The sequence below is a fragment of the Schistocerca nitens genome, chromosome 4 (genome assembly GCF_023898315.1).
Source record: "Schistocerca nitens isolate TAMUIC-IGC-003100 chromosome 4, iqSchNite1.1, whole genome shotgun sequence".
Classification (NCBI taxonomy): domain Eukaryota; kingdom Metazoa; phylum Arthropoda; class Insecta; order Orthoptera; family Acrididae; genus Schistocerca; species Schistocerca nitens.
This window is the reverse complement of record NC_064617.1, coordinates 435,200,033-435,219,946: the sequence shown is the minus strand read 5'-3', so window position 1 is coordinate 435,219,946 and position 19,914 is coordinate 435,200,033. Positions and strand designations below refer to the sequence as shown.

The following is a 19,914-nucleotide window of genomic DNA, read 5'->3' as shown; positions in this document are numbered from 1 at the left end:
TAGCCCTCTTCACTGATTTATTAATTTTTGTAATCATAGTTGCTATAATGACATGATGACTGCTACTCCCCATTTCCATAGTAACATTTGATGATAAGGTCCGGCCTATTTGTAGCTGTGAAGTCTACGATATTTCCATTGTGTATGGGTGCTGAACTAACTGCCCAAGACAGTTTTCAGAAAACTGTGTTCAAAAGTATTTTGTATGACTGTCTGTACTCCCCACAATGAATCCATAGACATCCCAACTTATACCCAGTATATTAAAATCACCTCCAACTAGTATTGCATATTGGGTATTTAGGGGCTACTGGCCGTAAAACGCTCTCTGGATGACTCTAGAACATTCACAACAGAATCAGGTGGCTGGTAAAAACGTCCAACAATTAATTTGGTTTCACATAAACATGTTATAAGCAACCAAATAATTTCACTGTCACATTCAACTTTGACCTCAATAGAGACAATATTTTTGTCAACTCCAATGAACACTCCCCCTCCCACTGCCTCTAACCTTTCTTTCTGATAAACATTCCATGACTCCTACATATCTCAGAGCTTTCCACCTACGGGTTTCCACCAGCTGTTGGTCCCATGAATAATTTAAATGAGAGAACTTTCCTGGAGAGCAGTAAATTTGGGAAGTGTATTATGAAAACTTCGAAAATTTACCGATAAAATTTTGACAGTCAAAGTGTCTTTATTCTGAAAACCATCTTACTTCCCTTGCTGCATATTGACTACCTTCTGGACTAAAAACCCTAATGTGTGCTACACAAGTGCTTGGCTACCCTAGTAGCTGCTCCCTTTGTGTAGTGCACCTCTGATCTATCAAGCTGAGTTTTACAAATCCTCACACAATAACACAGGCCTAGAAATCTGCAGCCAAGACTGTCACAGAGCCAACAAAACCATTTGCTGAAACCCTCCACTCAGTTCCAAACCAAAGGACACTGATCAACTCACTGAACAACTCTGAAAATTGCAGGCTCTGCTTGCACCCCACAAGAGGCCAGCAGACTTCACCACCTCCGCCAGCCTACTAGCCGGAGAAGCCGGAGGAGAATGAGGTGCCTCCTGCTGGGGGATGACTATTGTTGTCCCAGGCAGGAGGGGAGCCAATGTTCCTGATGTGAGTGCAGCGGAATCACCAGAAGGGCCCTCAACCACCTAGGGGGCAGGCATTAGTGGGCAGCTCTGAGGGCCCACTTTTTTTTTAAGAGGCACAACAGATGAAAGCATCATCCATAGTGAAGGCAATGATGTTAGGGCTGAAGTATATGCTCATATTATTTGTATTGGATTGAGACTCTTGTATTTTTTTCTGGCCTCTTGGAATGTGAGCTTTCCAGGGTATTATACTCCTGGATTTTCTTCTCATGCTTAAAAATGGAGCAATCTGGTGAATAGGGAGAGTGGAGCTCACTGCAGTATACCCAGATGGGAAGAGGGGCACAAGGAACTTATGCATGCAAAGGCCATCCACAATCCCTGCAGACAGTGGTGGTGGTGGTGGTGGTGGTGGTGCAACAGCAAGACATATGTCGGAACTTCATATGCCTGAAGCATCACATAGGAGCAGGAACATAGCATTTCACATCACACCAGTTGACCATCACCTTGACCTTCTCAGGCAAAGTATCACCCTTGAAAGCCAATATGAAGGTCCCAGTAGCAACTCTGTTTCCCCTTGGTCCTCTATGGACACAACGGATGAAGTGCATCACCGGCACTCTAAGCTGCACCACAGCTCATTGTTAGATTGCAAAAGAAGATCACCATGAAAGATGATGCTCCGGACTATGCTAAGACTCTTGTGGGAAGTGATAGCCATGGGAATGTCACCTGACTTTTCACAAGAGAGCAGTACCTGTGACTAGCCAGGAGACGATGTTTTAATTAGGAGGGAACCATTCTCCATCTCAGAGATGGCTGCAACTTCCCCATATTTGTCCTCAGTGTGGTCAACAAAAATAAGGGCTTTCTGGCCATAAAGGTGTCCCTGTCAGTCCTGATACAGACTAGAAACTGGGGGGGGGGGGGGGGAGGAGGAGGATTTTGCTCCTTGTTGTCTAGTCTTGTGTTCCTCCCATGGTGTCCAAGAGAATGCAATGGGGTCGCACTTTATTGCGTCGTAAGAGGCCTTTCCATGCGAAGACACTTCCAGGGCCATCTGACCACTAGCACAAGAAAATGCAAACGCACTCCATGGTGCCACCCACTCCAAATGAATCTCTCCCCATGCACGCCATCCAGCCACAGCAATGTCTGCCTGGTCAGTAATATGTTGGCGGGAGTACGTGTGCCTCAGTAATGATGGGCACATACTCCACGGCATACATGGGGAATGTACAGCGCAGACACCAGCAATGGAATCCGTGTGTGGTCAGAGGGCTACCATTGTGCAGGTACTTGATGACCCCCCCCCCCCCCATGGGATGTTTATCATGCTGGGATTTGGGCATACTACAACAGGAAGGAAGGGTGCCTGGGTGGAACAGCACAGAGGCGGAGCATACACCACAGTGGGCAACCTTCCTTGCACAACACAAACTTCTGTAAAATTTGGAAAAGATGGCAGGTCAAACCCAATAATGGGGATCATATAATCATTAATGGAATCCAAAGATAGTGCTGGGAGCGAAACTGGAAAACACCATCAAAATCATGAACCAGGCCCAAGCAGAGCCTGCACCAAAAGGACCATCCAATGGAAAGACAGAGGAAGTAAAAGAGAGTTGACGTGTAGGTTTGCCACAGAGAAAGAGCAAGTGGTCTGGGTGCTGCAAAGCAAGGGATCAGTGGTAGCCAAGCACACACTCACTAAAGAGTGGTGAGCCCTTTGCGGGGGCATTAAATGTTACGGCAGATCGTTTTTTGTTCTAGTGCTGTACTTGTGACTATCACTGTTACTCTCCAACTCAGATGGATTGTTAATGACAAATTTCATAAGTGAATACATCTACTGTGAAGCTGTGGACATCATCTCTGAGGGCTGTATGTGTTAAAAAATGTCCATAACATGTATATTTGTGTAGGCACCAATTTATAGAAAATTTCTTCAGTGTTCCAGTATTTTAATTTAATTCTGAGTAGAAATTTAATAGCCATAGTGAAACAAACAACAAAAAAAGCAAACCTTTCACGAATCTATAAAACAAAAGACAAGAGCAATATCATTTATTATAAATACAAACAGGGGACATTGTGTTGAACATGTAAAAGACATTGGAGTCTCTAGTAATTTCTGCCAATTAACAGAAGGAAAAGCTGTGTTGGATAAGCCAACAACATTCTCTAAGTTCTGTACATTATTTAAACTAAACTGTGAGCTCTCATTTCCAAAAGAATCCACATTAATAGCAGCACACAACAAAAGCAAGTGGACAACTACAAATAAAAAAAACTGATAAAGAGTTCCTAAGCTATTATCAAATATATAAAAACGTAAGAAGTCAAGCTAGTGACAAAACAGTATTTAATTCCATAAACAAAAGCAAAGCAGCCTGGAAGATTATAAAAAGAAAGAAACAATAACTTACGGGTAAAAAGACAGACTATGTGGATAAATGATCAACATAAACTAATTAAATTTGTGAATGGGTATTTTTCTGGTACAGCAGATGAAAACAAATGTAGTTCCATTAAAAAATTATGAGGCAAGTACAATTATGATGTTGCCCACTATACAATATGAAGCCCATAAAAAAAAGTCAGCAGGCATACACTCATGCTCATAAATTAAGGACAATGTTGATACATGATGAAACAATGCTGGTTTAAATCACCTCGGGGTATGACCATGCGGTGCATTTGCCCTGCGGTCATTGCACGGTGGCACTGGCAGCAGTCCACATACACAGAGGTGTGTTGGTGCATGTCAGAGTACAGTGCACCGAGTAAGTGTGCAGATGTTTTCAGACATGCTAATGGTGAATGTGTGTTGGAAATGGCTCAAAGAACACATATTGATGACATTACGAGGGGTAGAATACTAGGACGACTGGAGGCTGGTCAAACACAGCAGGTCGTAGCACGGGCCCTCCGTTTGCCACGACATCCACAGTGTACAACAACACAAGAAGACCGATATCTCACCATCAGTGCCTGCAGATGGCCACAGAGTACTGCAGGTAGCCTTGCTCGGGACCTTTCTGCAGCCACTGGAACAGTTGTCTCCAGACATACAATCTACAGACGACTGAACAGACATGGTTTATTCGCCCAGAGACCTGCAAGGTACATTTCACTGACCCCTGGTCACAGGAAAGCCTGTAAAGCCTGGTATCAAGAACACAGTACATGGTTATTGGAACAGTGGTCCCAGGTTATGTTCATGGACAAGTCCAGGTATAGTCTGAACAGTGATTCTCACCGGGTTTTCATCTGGTGTGAACCAGGAGGCACATACCAACCCCTTAATGTTCTTGAAAGGAACCTGTATGGAGGTTGTGGTTTGATGGTGTGTGGTTGGATTATGATTGGCATACGTACACCCCTGCATGTCTTTGACAGAGGCACTGTAACAGTTCAGGTGTACCGGAGGTCATTTTGCACCAGCATGTCCATCTTTCCATGGGTGTGGTGGGTCCCACCTTCCTCCTGATGGATGATAACGCAAGCCCCACCAAGCTGCCATCGTGGAGGATACCTTGAAAAAGAAGATATCAGGCGAATGGAGTGGCCTGCCTGTTCTCCAGACCTAAACCCCATCGAGCAGTCTGGGATGCTCTTGGTCAACGCATCGCTGCACGTCTTCAAACCCCTAGGACACCTTAGGAGCTCCGACAGACACTGGTGCAAGAATGGAAGGCTATATCCCAGCAGCTGCTTGACCACCTGATTCAGAGTATGACAACCTGTTGTGCGGCCTGTGTACGTGTGCATGGTGATCATATACCATATTGATGTCAGGGTACATGCGCTGGAAACAGTGGCGTTTTGTAGCACATCTGTTTCGGGACGGTTTTCTCAACTTATCACCAATACCATGGACTTACAGATTGTCATGTGTGTTTCCTGTGTGCCTATGCTATTAGTGTCAGTTTTGTGTAGTGCAACATTGTGTGGCACCACATTCTGCAATTATCCTTAATTTATGAGCATGAGTGTAGATGAAGTGTCAGCCTGTGTGCTTAAAGAATGTATAGGTAGTATACAAATCCCACAAACTGACATAATAAATGTCTTTCAGCTAGGGCAATTTTCTGAACTGTCTTAAGCAACAAGACTTATGACACTTCTACAGAAAGCTAATAAAGAACACACAGAAAACTACAGGTTCATTTCTCTGTTGTTATCATTCTAGAAAATAATAGAACCTATTACAATAGATTGACAAATTACTTGAATAAATATAACCTCCTCAGTGACGTATAGTTTGGTTTATGAAGTAGCAGAAGTACAAATCACCCATAGTAGGGTTTACAAAATTGGTACTTAATGCTAAGCAAGAATGTATTTGTCAAAGGTATATTTTTAGATCTACCAAAGGCCTTTGATATTGCTGATGATAAAATTCTAATAAAAATCTACAATCGTTAGGAATAAGAGGAACTGTCAATAACTTGTTCTGATCATATCTGAAAAACAAAGTACAAAGAGCAATCCCAAGTCTATTAATATTAAAGTTTTTCAGGGCAGCACCTTAGGACCAACATTGTTCTTAATTTACCTTGATGACTATCCCGATTATATCAGACATGGGAAAATAACTCTTTTTGCTGATATGACAGCAACACTGTAATAACAGATAAAATACCAGAACTGCTAATAGAAAGAGCAAATGAAACCTTAAAAGATATTTATAACTAGTCACCATGCAATAAACATACTCTGAACATGAAACAAACAGAGCGTATTTGTGCTTAAACAGGGAAAATAATTCTGTAAAATCAATAGTGGATGAAAATTTGATAAACAGTGTAGCATGCACAAATCTTATAAGCATTGACTGACACCTGAAGTAGAATGAACACACAAATAAACTAGAAAATAAAATGTCTCAAGCATGCTATGCACTTACAAGTCCCTACCATTAGAAACAACAGAAAATGCCTTATAATTACATACAGTTAGCTATGGGATTAGTTTTTGGAGGCACCTTACACAAAACTACAGAAAAAGTCCATTATAATAATAACTAACAATAACATAATTAAGCTTCCTGCAAAGATCTGTTTAAATAGAATTTGAAACAATGTTCATGGAGAAAAAACTGACATAATTATCACAAAATGACACTAGCAATGTGCAGTTAAGAGTTTGGTGGGTGCCCCAAAATGTGCCATTTTTAGGACAATTTGTTGCACTCAAGAGCAAGGAAATGTCACGTTGACTGTTAAAAGCAGTGCACAAGTATGGAAACCATTGTTAGATAATTAACAACTAAACGATTAGTAGGTCAATGGATATTATGCACATATATCACAAATTAGTACTGAAACTTCAATAAAAAGGAGGGGGACGGGGGGGTTGTAAGTCCCTTGGATAGTGTAAAAGTGATGTACTGTATGTACTTAAAACACACACACACACACACACACACACACACACACACACAGTACACAACATATCAAAATTAACGCAACATGTTACTCTAGACATGGTTAACTTTTTTAAAAAAGTCCTTTGTCAGTTAAAATGATATGTCTGATATTTTATAAATGATCTAAGTATGAACAAAGAACTGACTAATTTCTTTCCTTTACTCATTCTCTTAGTGGAAAAGTTTCTTTGCCACACACACCACTGACAACAGCAAACCAAAAGTCCATATATAGAACCTTGTTTAAAACAGTTCTAACCTCCCTCCAACCATGATCCTCCTCCTGATCCACCTGGTCATCCCCAGGCCATATGTCAGGAATTCCTCACTTCAAACCTGTTCTCACTTTCCTCTCCTACATTCCTCCCTGGCGAGTCTAAACATCACTCCTCTGGAATACACTGCTATCCTTAACCTAAGAAACAATCCAGCTCTTATTATCCCTTTTGCAGACAAAGGCTCTACCACAGTGGACATGAATCATAGTGATTAGGTGGCTGAGGGTCTCCGCCGACTTTCCAGCACTTCTGTATACAAACCTTACAAAGATGATCCCATTCCAGAAGTCCACTATGACCCCCAGCAGCTCCTCTACAAAGACCACAAACCCAACCCCACGTCTCCCTACTGGTCATTCCACAGTGGCTGGGTACAATGTTCCCACAGAACAAACTTCTGCCTTTGTTAACCAACATCTCCAAACAATTGTCCATAACCTTCCATTCTACATTCAGTACACTGCTTACTTTCTTCACCGCCACTCCAAAGTTATTGGCTCACTACCACCAGACTCCCTGTTGGTCAATGTGGATGTGATGTTCTTGTACACCAAAATTTCCTGTGTGGATAAGTCCTGCATCCATGGAACATTACATTTCACAATATCTTCCTGATGCAAAACCCATAACCTCATTCCTAATCCTCCTAGCCAATCACATCCTGACCCACAACTATTTCACTTTTGAAAGCCAAATCCGTAAACAAATCAATGGTACTGCCATGGGTACTCGCATGCCACCATCCTGTAAACCTCTTATTTCTTAGCCATTTGGAGGAATTCTTCCTATCCAAAGACACCTAAAACCTCTTGTCTGGTTCAGATGCGATAACATTTTCATGATCTGGATTCATGGCAAGAACAATCTTTGCTCTTTCCTCCTTAACCTCAACACCTACTCCCTAAATCTACTTCGCCTGGTCCTTCTCAACTCATCAAGCCACCTTCATAGATGTCATTCTCTACCTCTCATATGGCTGCAAAGATATGCCTGTCCGTATCGAGTGCATCAACCGCCAACAGTACCTCCACTCTGACAGCTGTCATTTTTTCCATGTAGAAACGGCTCTTTCTTACAGTCACACAGCATGTGGATGCCACCACCCAGTATCTCCCTGGCAGTGAAGAGCTCAACTACATCCTCCACCAGTGCTTCAACTACCTGTCATCATGTCCTGAGATGAAGGATAACCTACTTACAATCCCATCCGTGTCACCCAAAGTAGTATCCTGCCACTCATCCAACCAACAGAATATCCTTGTCCATCCCCATTCCAATCCTGCACCACATGGGTAGTTCCCCTACGGTCGGCCCAGGTGCAAGACATGTTACACACCCACTCACTACTTCCTATCCCAGTCCAATCACAGGCAGTTCGTACCCAATAAAAAGTAGGGGAATATATGACAGTAGCCAGTTTATGTATCAGCTATGCTGCAATTACTGTACAGTATTCTATATGAGTATGAAAAGTAACCAACTTTCTACATGCATGAATGACCACTGCCAAACTGTGGAAAACTGCAAACTTGACCATCCAGTTGCTGAACATGCTGCACACCACAACACAAATAACTTCAACAGCTACTTCACTATGTGAGCCAGTTGGATACTCCCTTTCAGCACAAGTTTTTCTGAACTATGCACACACGAACTGTCTCTCCAGCATATTCTGCATTCTCACAATCCCTATGACCTAAACCTCTGCTAACTTGTTCCCACTGCCTCGACTTCCCTTTCCCCTTCTCTCTTCTGCCAAAAACCACTCCTTCCCCATCCAGAACATGCACTGGCTTCTCTCTCTCTCTCTCTCTCTCTCTCTCTCTCTCTCTCTCTCTCTCTCTCTCTCATCTATCCGAAGGACTGCTTCTTTCCTACTACTTCCTCTATGCATCCTTTCCTACATCTTCCCCACCATCAGCAGCTCAGGCAACTCCTTTCAGTAACTGAGTATCAATAATCAGTCTCACCTACGTCACGGAAGAATATTTGCGTGTTTTATGTTGTTGTGTTTGTGAATGTGTGTACTTTTGCTAGGAAAAGAGCAAGAGCTCAAAAGTTAGTGTGAATGCTGTTTCCTGTTACATATCTATGCTTCATTCATCTGTCAGCTTCAGGTGAGTGATTAGCTTTCCCTTATTCTATGTACTGTTCCATCCAGGAATTAACATTTATAATGTCTTTTACTGGCAGGTGGAAATTCATAATAAGATGGGCCCCATTTGTAGAATTGTGATATAATCCAACACTATATATTTATTTTTGACTAAACAAGTACTGTATAATTGTTTGCTGACACAAGTAATTTGAACTTCAGGATTCTGTTTTGTTAACCTTCACTACAAGTATATAAACAAATAAAAATTTATAATAAATATCCGATCAGAAAATAACTGTTTTATTTAACCCTTAACTACTATGGTCATTCACAGGAACACAATTACTATGGAAGGGTCTCACAGACAGCATTTTTATATTTTATATATCAAACCAGAGGTTTGCCGAATATATATAGTTGCTTGACTTCCTGTCGTTCATTACACTTCTTAGAGGGGGTCTTTGTGGAAATTTGATTTTCTTTTTAACAATGCAGTATTTTAAACACTTCTGACAGTTAAAAAAAAAGCGATATTTGGAGTATAGTTTTATTTTATGAGTTACGAAAATAACAGCAAATAGTTAGCTCTCTACTCACACACAGATTTTTCATCAGAAGGATTATATAACAAATTAGCAATATAACTAAGTGGAAAAATCCAACTTGACTTATGATAAGTTGTGTGCGAAATCAACTTTCAGTTTACAACTCATCTTTGCAATGTAGAGCAAATATTTCAGTCGATAAGTCTATGAATGAAGAAACTTCGCCACATTTTACTTCTAAAATTACAAGTAAAAACAAAATATGTGTCCTAATGTGCCACTGAATCATACTTTAGTCAATTTCCACCTGCAAACATTTCATGCAGACCTTCTTGGAACACTCCAAACAAATCAGAACACCATACTGTTGACATGGGTATCTTTTTTTCTTCTTCAGATGAGGAGGGCAAAAGGCAAACTTTTTCAATTTTTGAATTCTTCTTTCGGTGTCTGAGGCTCATCTTGTAAATAAAGTATTCTTCTGATGGTGTCACTCAACTCTCGTGCAAGTGCTCAAGAGAAATTCTACGCTTCATAAGAGGTTTAAGTAGGTCTCTTGCTAGAGTCTTCATGAAGCTCAATCTTGTCATTACCTCTGCCTTTGGATAAGCTTGATGTACCGCATAACCATTTACACTGCAAGCAACATACACTAATGTCAAGAAAATGGCCAAAGGCCATCTTCTTGTTCGGTGACTTGATGAATAAGCAGCACACCTTTGGTCGCGACAGTCCACACTACCTTTCATTGTGTTATAAAACAGGATGATCTCAGGTTTTCCTGATTCAGGATCATTGTTTACTGAATGGTGCATAGAAGAGATCAGTATTGCAGCTTTGGTCTTCTTGGGCACGAAGGAAATCAGAGTCATGTCTTCTATAAAACTGTAAACAGATGTCTTCACACCATGTTTCTTATTAGGTAAGAAGTTCAATGGGATCTCTTTTTTTGTTCTTTTTCAGCATCCCAAAGTGAGACCTTTTTTTTGAAAGTTCTACTGATGAGTACCAGTTGTCATCTGTAATATTTCTCCTTGTGTTTTCAATGGGTTTCACCAATCAAAAAACAGACTGTGTGGGAACACTGTGACCTTTCTCGTGGCTGTCAAGGGTGTGACTGTCGTTGCCTTTTCCAGAATAAATGTATGCATTGTACAAGTAATTTGTACGGGCGTCATCAAACACTGAACTTTCAGGCCATACTTTGCTGGTTTGTTTGGCATGTACATTCTAAACCCACACCTTCCACGAAAAAGAACAAGCATTTCATTGACACACACTGTTGCACCTACAAAGTAGCAAAGTTGACTGTTTTCGGTGAAACGCAAAAAGATTTGTGAAATTGCTGCTGATTTGTCTATTTTCTTTCTTTCCACCCAATCATCTGGATTGTCAAATCGTAATGCAGACAATAAAAACAGAAATCTTTCTTTGCTAACAGTGCATCTGAAAACATCTCTGCCTGTTCCATCGGTTGCAAACAAGCTGTAAAAAGACTTGTTCCCCAACTTGAAAATGGCTGAAAACACTATAGACCAATTAGAGCCTTCAATTCAATGACATCAACATCTTGTAGATAGGATAAGCGATCGTTAATGTACTGTGCTCTAAACTTAGATGTTTTCAGATTTGTCCATTGAATGATTTCATCTAGAATGTCTGGCGTAAAGAACAATTTCAATACCTCCAAAACAGCAGAGTTTTCTCCACGACTTTTCACCCTCTGTCGCAGTCCAGGAAGTTGCAAGATGATGATGATGTGTTGCCTTGTTCTTACATTAGCTGGTGGCTGCTTTTTTCTCCATCGAAAACATCTATTCTTACTGAAGAAGTAAGCTCCATCGTCACCAGCTGTCCCATCTTCTTCACTTTCAGTTTCCTGCTCTGAATTAGTGTCGTGATCACTAAATATCTCAAAATCAGGGTCATTATCGCTGTCATCAAAGTCTTCATCCGCAGATTCAACGGGGCGATCTTGAACATCCACATCTGCTTCACATAATACACATTGCACAGAAGGCCCAGCTTTCCCCGCCATGGAGAAACAGTAGTATGCAACAAAAACAAGGCACACAAACACTATGGTACATCTGTGAGACCTCTCAAGACTAATAATTACGAAACAAAGAGCAGCAAGAATGCTGGCACGTGTAACTTGACAGCCAATAGGAAGGTACACGGAAGAGTCCTTTTGGCTTTGCAGGGGCTTGAGGAATATCTCGACACAAAAATTAGTAGCAGTCTGAGAGATGGTCGATAGTAGTTAAGGGTTAAGTCGTTGAACATTTTTTAAACACATTCTAACATGAAGCATACATTATCTCCACATAAAAAGACACAAATATGTATCGCTCATGAGAGTTCAGAGCCCATAGCAGTACACTGGCACTTAAGCAGCTGCATTATTTAGCTCATATCCGAGCATTTGGTTCAATCATTTTATTACATATTAGCTTAGTGTCCTCTGCTTCATTTGGTAGACTGTATGGTCTGAACATCTTTTTTCTTTAATTGAATTTTTATGTTATTTGCAAATTTCAGCATCTTCTAAACTTTTTACACCAACAAAGGTCATAGAAGTGTATTCTTTTCCGAATGTACTTCTGACCAAAAAGCGATTCTGGTAGCTGGAGTCACAGGTCTTTATTAATGCTGCCTTTTGAGTTCTTGACGTTTCCTTAGAAACTTTCATCTCATAAGACAGTTTTCCTTAGAAGTCAAATACAAATTTTGAAATATTTAGCTTTAAATATGTTTTAACATAACAGACATTTTCATAGAGATTTTCATCCCTATTTCACACCCTCAGGGGCTGAATTTCCAACAAAAAACACTGAAACACGTATTTTTTTTTAAATTTCTAACTGAGAAGCTCAATACAGGTTTTCAGAAATTTAGTTTCAAAAATACTTTCATAATGAAATATTTCTATAAAAGCTTTCATCCTGTATTTTACCCCATTAAGAGCCGAATTTCCAAAAACATTGAAGAACATACTTTTTTAAAAAATTGCTAAGTGAGAAGGCAAATACAAATTGTCTTAGATATAGCTCTGAAATGACTTCATAATGAAATATTTTCATAAAATTGTTCATTCCCTATTTCACCGCCTACAGGTTGAATTTCCAAAAATATTGAAACAGTATTTTTTTTAAACTGCTAACTGACAAGTCAAATACCAGTTTTCATAGGTGTGTGTTTAAAACTGCTTTATTAGTACTTTAATAATGATTTATTTGCAAAAACTTTCACTCACTATTTTATCCCCTGTATTGTATTGTATTGTATGGATCTGGGGACCTAGAAACAACAGAGGCTTAGTCCCCGCCGTAGCCCACAATGGTACACAACCCCAGAACAGGCTACAGCAGTCCACTCACCCCACTGCCGCCCCATAACAAACCCAGGGTTACTGTGCGGTTCGGCCCCCAGTGGACGCTCCCCAGGGAAGTCTCACACCAGACAAGTGTAACCACAATGTTTGCATGGTAGAGTAATTACGGTGTATGCGTACATGGAGAAAGTGTTCGTGCAGCAACCGCCGACATAGTGTAACTGAGGCGAAATAAGGGGAACCATCCCACATTCACTGAGGCAGATGGAAAAGCACCTTAAAAACCATCCACACACTAGGTGGCACACCGGACCTCGACACTAATCTGATGGACGGATTAGTTCCAGGGTTCGGCATGCCTTCCCGCCAGAAATCAGTGCGTTAGACCGCATGGCTAATCAGGTGGGCTTTTATCCTTTAGTGGTTGAGTTTCTAAAAATGTTGGAGCACAAAGCTTTTTTATTTATGACTGAGAAATCGGACAACAGTTTTCATAGTTTAAAATTGTCTTAATAGTGACTTAGTTTTAAAAAACCTTCCATCCCCTGTTTCACTTCCTTAGGTGTGGAATTTCAAAAAATACCTTCTTAAACTGTGCCAACAGTAGAAGATCAACACCCTCTTCAAATTATATGTTTCTATCCACAGTAGTTTAGACTGGGAGATGATGAGTGAGTCAGTCAGGACATTTCCTTTCATACAGTATATACAGAGATTTCTGTCTGAAGCATATGTTTTTGCGTTCAGCAGCACATTTTAACTTCTTTACTTGTTTGCGTATTTTAAGGGGCTAAGGGGCTGTTAGCCGTGGTCACCAGGCTCCAAGCAGCAGCCCTGGGCTGTGGTGGTGGTGGTGGTGGTGGCGGCGGCGGCTCTTAAGTAGACAATGGCTATGTCCTCTCTCGGCAAGGAGAGATCCTAACACTGCTGTGCCTTCCAATGTAATGATCATATATCACACTTCCACAGGCTGCACTGTAACTCAGGCATTTAATTGAGCAATTTTATCTCTGCTATGAAGTCTCATTTTCTGTTTTCTCCTGGTGGATGTTGCACTGAGCGGACACAAAAGGAGGCATGCTCACATTTTTGTAACAGATTTTGCTGATTAAACAGTGAGAAAATATACACTGGCCTGGGTGACATTCATTATCAACATGATCAATAATTTTATATTTCTGTTAGTAGAAGCATAAATATGCTCTTTTTCAGAAAAAGAGCATATGTAACAACTATATTTTTCAATAATAATTCTCATTTGCAAGCATGCATCTTGTTTGCTGAAATGAATTCTTATTTCGACATTCAGATCTGTGAATAAGCACAGCTACATTAAACTATCATTTTTCCAACATGTATGTGGCCTGATCAGTGTAGTATGCTGTCACAAGTGAATTTTGCAGACCAGTATTAAATTAAAAATATGTTAATTTAGGTTTTCAAGGTGTTTTCATGATGTTGTTGTTGTTGTTGTTGTTGTTGCTGCTGCTGTTGTGGTCTTCAGTCCAAAGACTGGTTTGATGCAGCTCTCCATGCTACTCTATCCTGGGCAAGCGTCTTCATCTGCGAGTAACTACTGCAGCCTACATCCTTCTGAATCTGCTTACGCTATTCATCTCTTGGTCTCCCTCTACCATTTTAAACCTCCATGCTTCCCTCCAGTTCTGAACTGGTGATCCCTTGATGTCTCAGAATGTGTCCTACCAACCAAACCCTTCTTCTAGTCAAGTTGTGCCACTAATTCCTCTTCTCCCCAATTCTGTTCAGTACCTCCTCATTAGTTACATGATCCACCCATCAAATCTTCAGCATTCTTCTGTAACATCGCATTTCAGAAGCCCCTATTCTCTTCTTGTCCAGACTGTTTATTGTCTATGCTTCATACCCACGCATGGCTACACTCCACACAAATACCTTCAGAAAAGGCTTCCTGGCACTTAAATCTATACTCAATATTAACAATTTTTTCTTCTTCAGAAACACTTTTCTTGGCTATGCCAGTTCACATTTTATACCCTCTCTACTTTGACCATCATAAGTTATTTGCTGCCCAGATAGCACAACTCATCTACTACTTTCACTGTCTGATTTCCTAATGTAATTCTCTCAGCATTACCTGATTTATTTCGACTACATTCCATTATTCTCATTTTGCTTTTTTGCTCATCTTATATCCTCCTTTCAAGACACTGTCCATCTCATTCAACATTATCTTCCATGTCCCCTAATTTTCTGACAGAATTACAATGTCAGCAAACCTCATAGTTTTTATTTCTTATCCCAGAACTTGAATTCCTACTCCAAATTTTTCTTTTGTTTCCTTTACTGCGTGTGCAATATACAGGTTAAATAACATTGGGGATAGGCTACAACCCTGTCTTACTCCCTTCCCAACCATTGCTTCCCTTTCCTGCCCCTCAACCCTTGTAACTGCCATCTAGTTTCCATATAAATTGTAAATAGCCTTTTGCTCCCTTTATTTTACCCCTGCCACCTTTAAAATTTGGAAGACAGTATTCGAGTCAACATTGTCAAAAGCTTTCTCTAAGTCTACAAATGCTATAAACATTGGTTTGCCTTTCGTTAATTTATCTTCTTTGAGAAGTTGTAGAATTAGTATTGCCTCGCATGTTCCTACATTTCTCCGGAATCCAAACTGATCTTCCCTGAGGTCGGCTTATACCAGTTTTTCCATTCGTCTGTAAAGAATTCATGTAAGTCTTTTGCAGCCATGACTTATTAATGATAGTTCAGTAATTTTCACACCTGTCAGCACCTGCTTTCTTTGGAATTGGTATTATTATATTCTTCTTGAAGTCTGAGGGTATTTCACCTATCTCATACATCTTGCTCATCAGATGGACAAGTTTTGTTTTGGCTAGCTCTCCTAAGGCTGTCAGTAGTTCTAATGGAATATTGTCTATTCTCAGAGCCTTGTTTTGACTTAGGTATTTCAGTGTTCTGTAAAATTCTTCTCGCAGTATCACATCTCCCATCTCATCTTCACCTATGTTCTCCTCCACTTCCATAATATTTCCCTCAAGAACATCTCCCTCCATATACGCCTTCTACCTTTCTGTTTTCCTTTCTTGGCTTACGACTGGTTTTCCATCTGAGCTCTCGATATTTGTACAGGTGGTTCTCTTTTCTCCAAAAGTCTAATTTTCCTGTAGGTAGTATCTATCTTACCCCTACTATCGAATTCCAGTCACCGCATGACTATTAAATTTTCATCTCCCTTAACTATCTGAATAATTTATTTTATCTCATCAAACATTTCTTCAATCTCTTTGTCAGCTGCAGGGCTAGTTGGCATATAAGCTTGTACTCCTATGGTGGTGTGGGCTTCATCTGTATGTTGGCTAGAATAATGCATTCACTATGTTGTTCATAGTATGTTGTCTGCATTCCTATTTTTTTATTCATTATCAAACCTACTCCTGCATTACACCTACTTGATTTTGTATTTATAATCATGCATTCACCTGAGCAGGAGTCCTGTTCCTCCTGCCACTGAACTTCACTAATTCCCACTACATCTAACTATAACCTATCCATTTCCCTTTTCAAATTTTCTAGCTTGCCTGTCCTTATCGTAGGAATATCTAATTTTGCTACTATTGATCTTCCACACTTTCAGTACGTCAGTTGTGGTATAGGACGAAATTTTGACAATAAAATTGACAAAAAAATCCTAAGATTTAATGCAACCCATGGAACAATTACAAAAAAGTGATAAAAGACACACAGATAAAGTTTTACAAACACATGGTGGTACCCACTATGCAGTATGGATCTGACCAGGACACAGAGATTTCTCTGCAGTGTTACAGATTGCAACAGGGAGGATTGCTTCAGAAAATACAGCATTAAGTAGGAATGAATTACAAGTTGATTCAATACACAAACAATCAATTGAAACAGATGGTAAGAACATGTTGAAAGAATACATGAAAACAGACTTTCAAAACAAATTGTTGATTACAAACCTAGAGGGACCAGACAGAGGGAATGGCCACAGAAGAGATGGCTAGACCTTGTTGAATGGAACAGCTGAAATTGCCTAATCCCTGCGGGCAGTGGTGTTGGTGGGTATAAGATTGATTTTGGCTGTCTCAGTTGAATTGTAATTTAATTAATATCTTAGCCTACAATCAAGGCATGATCAATAACTAAACATGCCTTTGAAAAGCGGTTTCTACCAAACAGACACATTAACTGACAAAGAAGACAATGCCATAAAAATGTGTGTAGTGCTTACTCTAAGTGTCAAGATGCAGTGAACAGTTGAGCAGCAATGACCATGAAATTTTGCATTAGACCTAACAAATCTGCTGTTGAGACTACTGATATGATCTGTGAATCTTATATGGAATCTGAAAGGACACTGAGGTAACTGATGTGGTTGACGATTTACAGATCAGATGATCGTATGATATCTGCAAGTAGTGCTGACTTCGGCATATTGATGCAAGAGGTCAATAATTTAAATAGTATTAACTCACTATTCATATATCTTCAGTAACATCATATTATAGGACTAATACAAGATTTAAAGATCATGAATCTCATTATGGAAATTAAAGAGCATCCCTATTACTATGCCTCTAATGGTTACAATATAAACAGATAATTAAATTCTAGTCATTTTTCCTTCCAGTCAGACAAGAATTTGACCACCTCCTTTAAAATAAAATTAATGGGAAACATCCTGAGGAATATGATACCTGTGTACCCCAGTATGATATTCTGCCAACTGTCCCACTTACACAACATGCTAATCCAACTGTTCCCAATCTCTTGCCTACAACCAACAAAATTCCCTGATCTTGTTCAATGGCATATGCCCCCTCCCTTCTATTCCACTATTACCAAGGCCAATCTATATACTTTTAAAAGCAGAACTTCTGTGAAAGCAAGTGCATCAACCCCCCCCCCCCACCCCTTTTTTTTTTTTTTGCGGCCACTACGCTACTTTCAGTATAGACGTAGCTATCAGCCATTTATGTGCATGAATAAATTTTATGAAAAATATTTTGAAGGTCTTCCAGTGATCAAACATGCTGCAAAATACAATGCTTTTAATTTCAGCAGCTCACTGACCAAGCGTACCACTTGCATCGTTCCTCAAAGCATCTACACTTCTAAACTGAATATAATACAAGGGTAACACAGTACTCCTGGTATCAAGCCTAGACTACTCATAGGTCCTCTCTCATCTTACATTTTGCCACTCTCCTGTTTCTCCACACAGTAAGTTTTTATTTTGTTCCATTTATTTCAATGAACTTATTCATTATATCAGTCGTTCTTTCCATTTATTTGTATTCTTTTTTTCTTCTTGTCTTATCCTATTCTGTTCTATTTATCTCCTTGTCTTTCCTTTGCATTTAGCTACTATCTGTTTAATTTAATGATTTTTTCTTACCTGATGCCATGATGAACACCAACCCTCCCTCTCCTCTTGTGCCTCCTCATAACAAACACTTCATATCTTACTACACTCTCTTCTAAACAAAACTCCTATGGCACAGTAGGTAGCAGGGCCTGCTGCCTACTATGGATAAAGCTTGTTAACAGTTCCAAGAAAAGATTTTGCTATGCTCACCAGGCAGTGATAAGGAGTTTGCTACTATTTTCACAACACCAAGGGCACTGTTTGAGCAAACTGCAGAAACCACCATAAACATCACTTGCATGGGTAACATCTCTGGCAGTGGTTTGTGCGTACTGGACCTCCTGTTATGGATTGGTTTAGTTTGGAATGTTCCTACTCCAGATTTCTCTTCAATCTCAGACTGTGCTGTCTTGTTATAGTTTTGTAATATTTATCTCTGTATCTTTTCCCCTGAAGCTTCTACAATTCAACTTAATAAATTTGTGTTGAACCTTTTACAATTAGTGTTAGCAAAAACATGAAAAAGATCATCACGAAATTCATAACAGCCACTATATTGTTCATATCAGCTTCCTTCAATATGTATGCCAGCCACTAATAAAACAGCACTGACTGAGAGATGTTAAATGTCCAGTTTCATTTAGAATGGAATGCTGTACCTGTCTTGCTTACATTACAAATTTCTCATATTCATGTTTTCACCGATGTTTTATCAACTGAGATTTGTTTCTCTGATCTCAACAAGTGACATGTTAAACAGACTGTTCTGCAATTTTCCAGTTGTGACCAAGCTGACAGATTTAGAAGCTAATTTGTCATAAGTTACGTCCAGCATCAACTTACAATTACTTATTAAACTGTCTGATAAACAAACTAGTTACCTGATGTCATCTGTGTATTGTGTGTCAATATGCAGTGAGGAAATGTCAAATACTAAAGTAGCACAATTGCACATTCCTTGGAAAATGGTGTAAACATGATTATTAGACACAGTTTCTCACACTCTGTAGCCCCTTTCAACCATAGCTCAAGAATAAGAATAACCATTACTGTCATCTATCAACATAAACACAATGAATAGATGTTAATGGTGGAAGCAAAATCAGTATCAATAATTCACAATAAGTAATTATTCCCCTCAGACAGTTTATGACTGATAATGTTTTCATCTGCATTATATATACAAACTTGTTCCTCTTCCCTAAAGTTGCTTTGTTTACCAAAGAATGCAGAGTGGTGCATAAATTATGGACATATGCAACTATGTTCATTGAGTTCAGTTACTACTAATACATATCCAAAAGGAAATGTACTTTCAGAAAATGTTCATCTTACCTGAAATCATTTTTTAGACCATGACCAACAAACTTCACTCCAATGTCTACAAGAAATCTTAGTTTCTGGTATGTAGATTTCAGAGTTGTCAAATGTTTTGAGCTAAAGTTAGCATCAAGATCTCCTGGTTTAATGCCAGAAAATTTTGTCAAATAGTCCACCACCTGCTCTTGAGTGGAAATATAGTCATCAATAAATGGTGTTCCTTCCAGAGGTCCTTGCCTGTATTAACAATATTACATCAGATGAATAACTGCAGACAGAGTTTTCTCAAAACATACCATGCAATTTTGTGTGATTCTTATGAACAATAATATGCACTGTGTGATTAAAATAATGATGAATAAACAATGGGCATATGGTTAACACAAGCTCAGAG

The 19,914-nt window shown here is 39.6% G+C and overlaps 1 protein-coding gene across 1 annotated transcript in view; it reads right to left on the bottom strand.

Moving 5' to 3' along the window:
- Positions 1-19,914, bottom strand: part of LOC126253286 (PAN2-PAN3 deadenylation complex catalytic subunit PAN2) — a 318,390-nt gene that overhangs the window by 14,886 nt on the left and 283,590 nt on the right. The window contains exon 19 of the mRNA XM_049954511.1: positions 19,536-19,757. Coding sequence (XP_049810468.1) covers positions 19,536-19,757 — 222 coding nt within the window. The remainder of the gene's footprint in view (positions 1-19,535; positions 19,758-19,914) is intronic.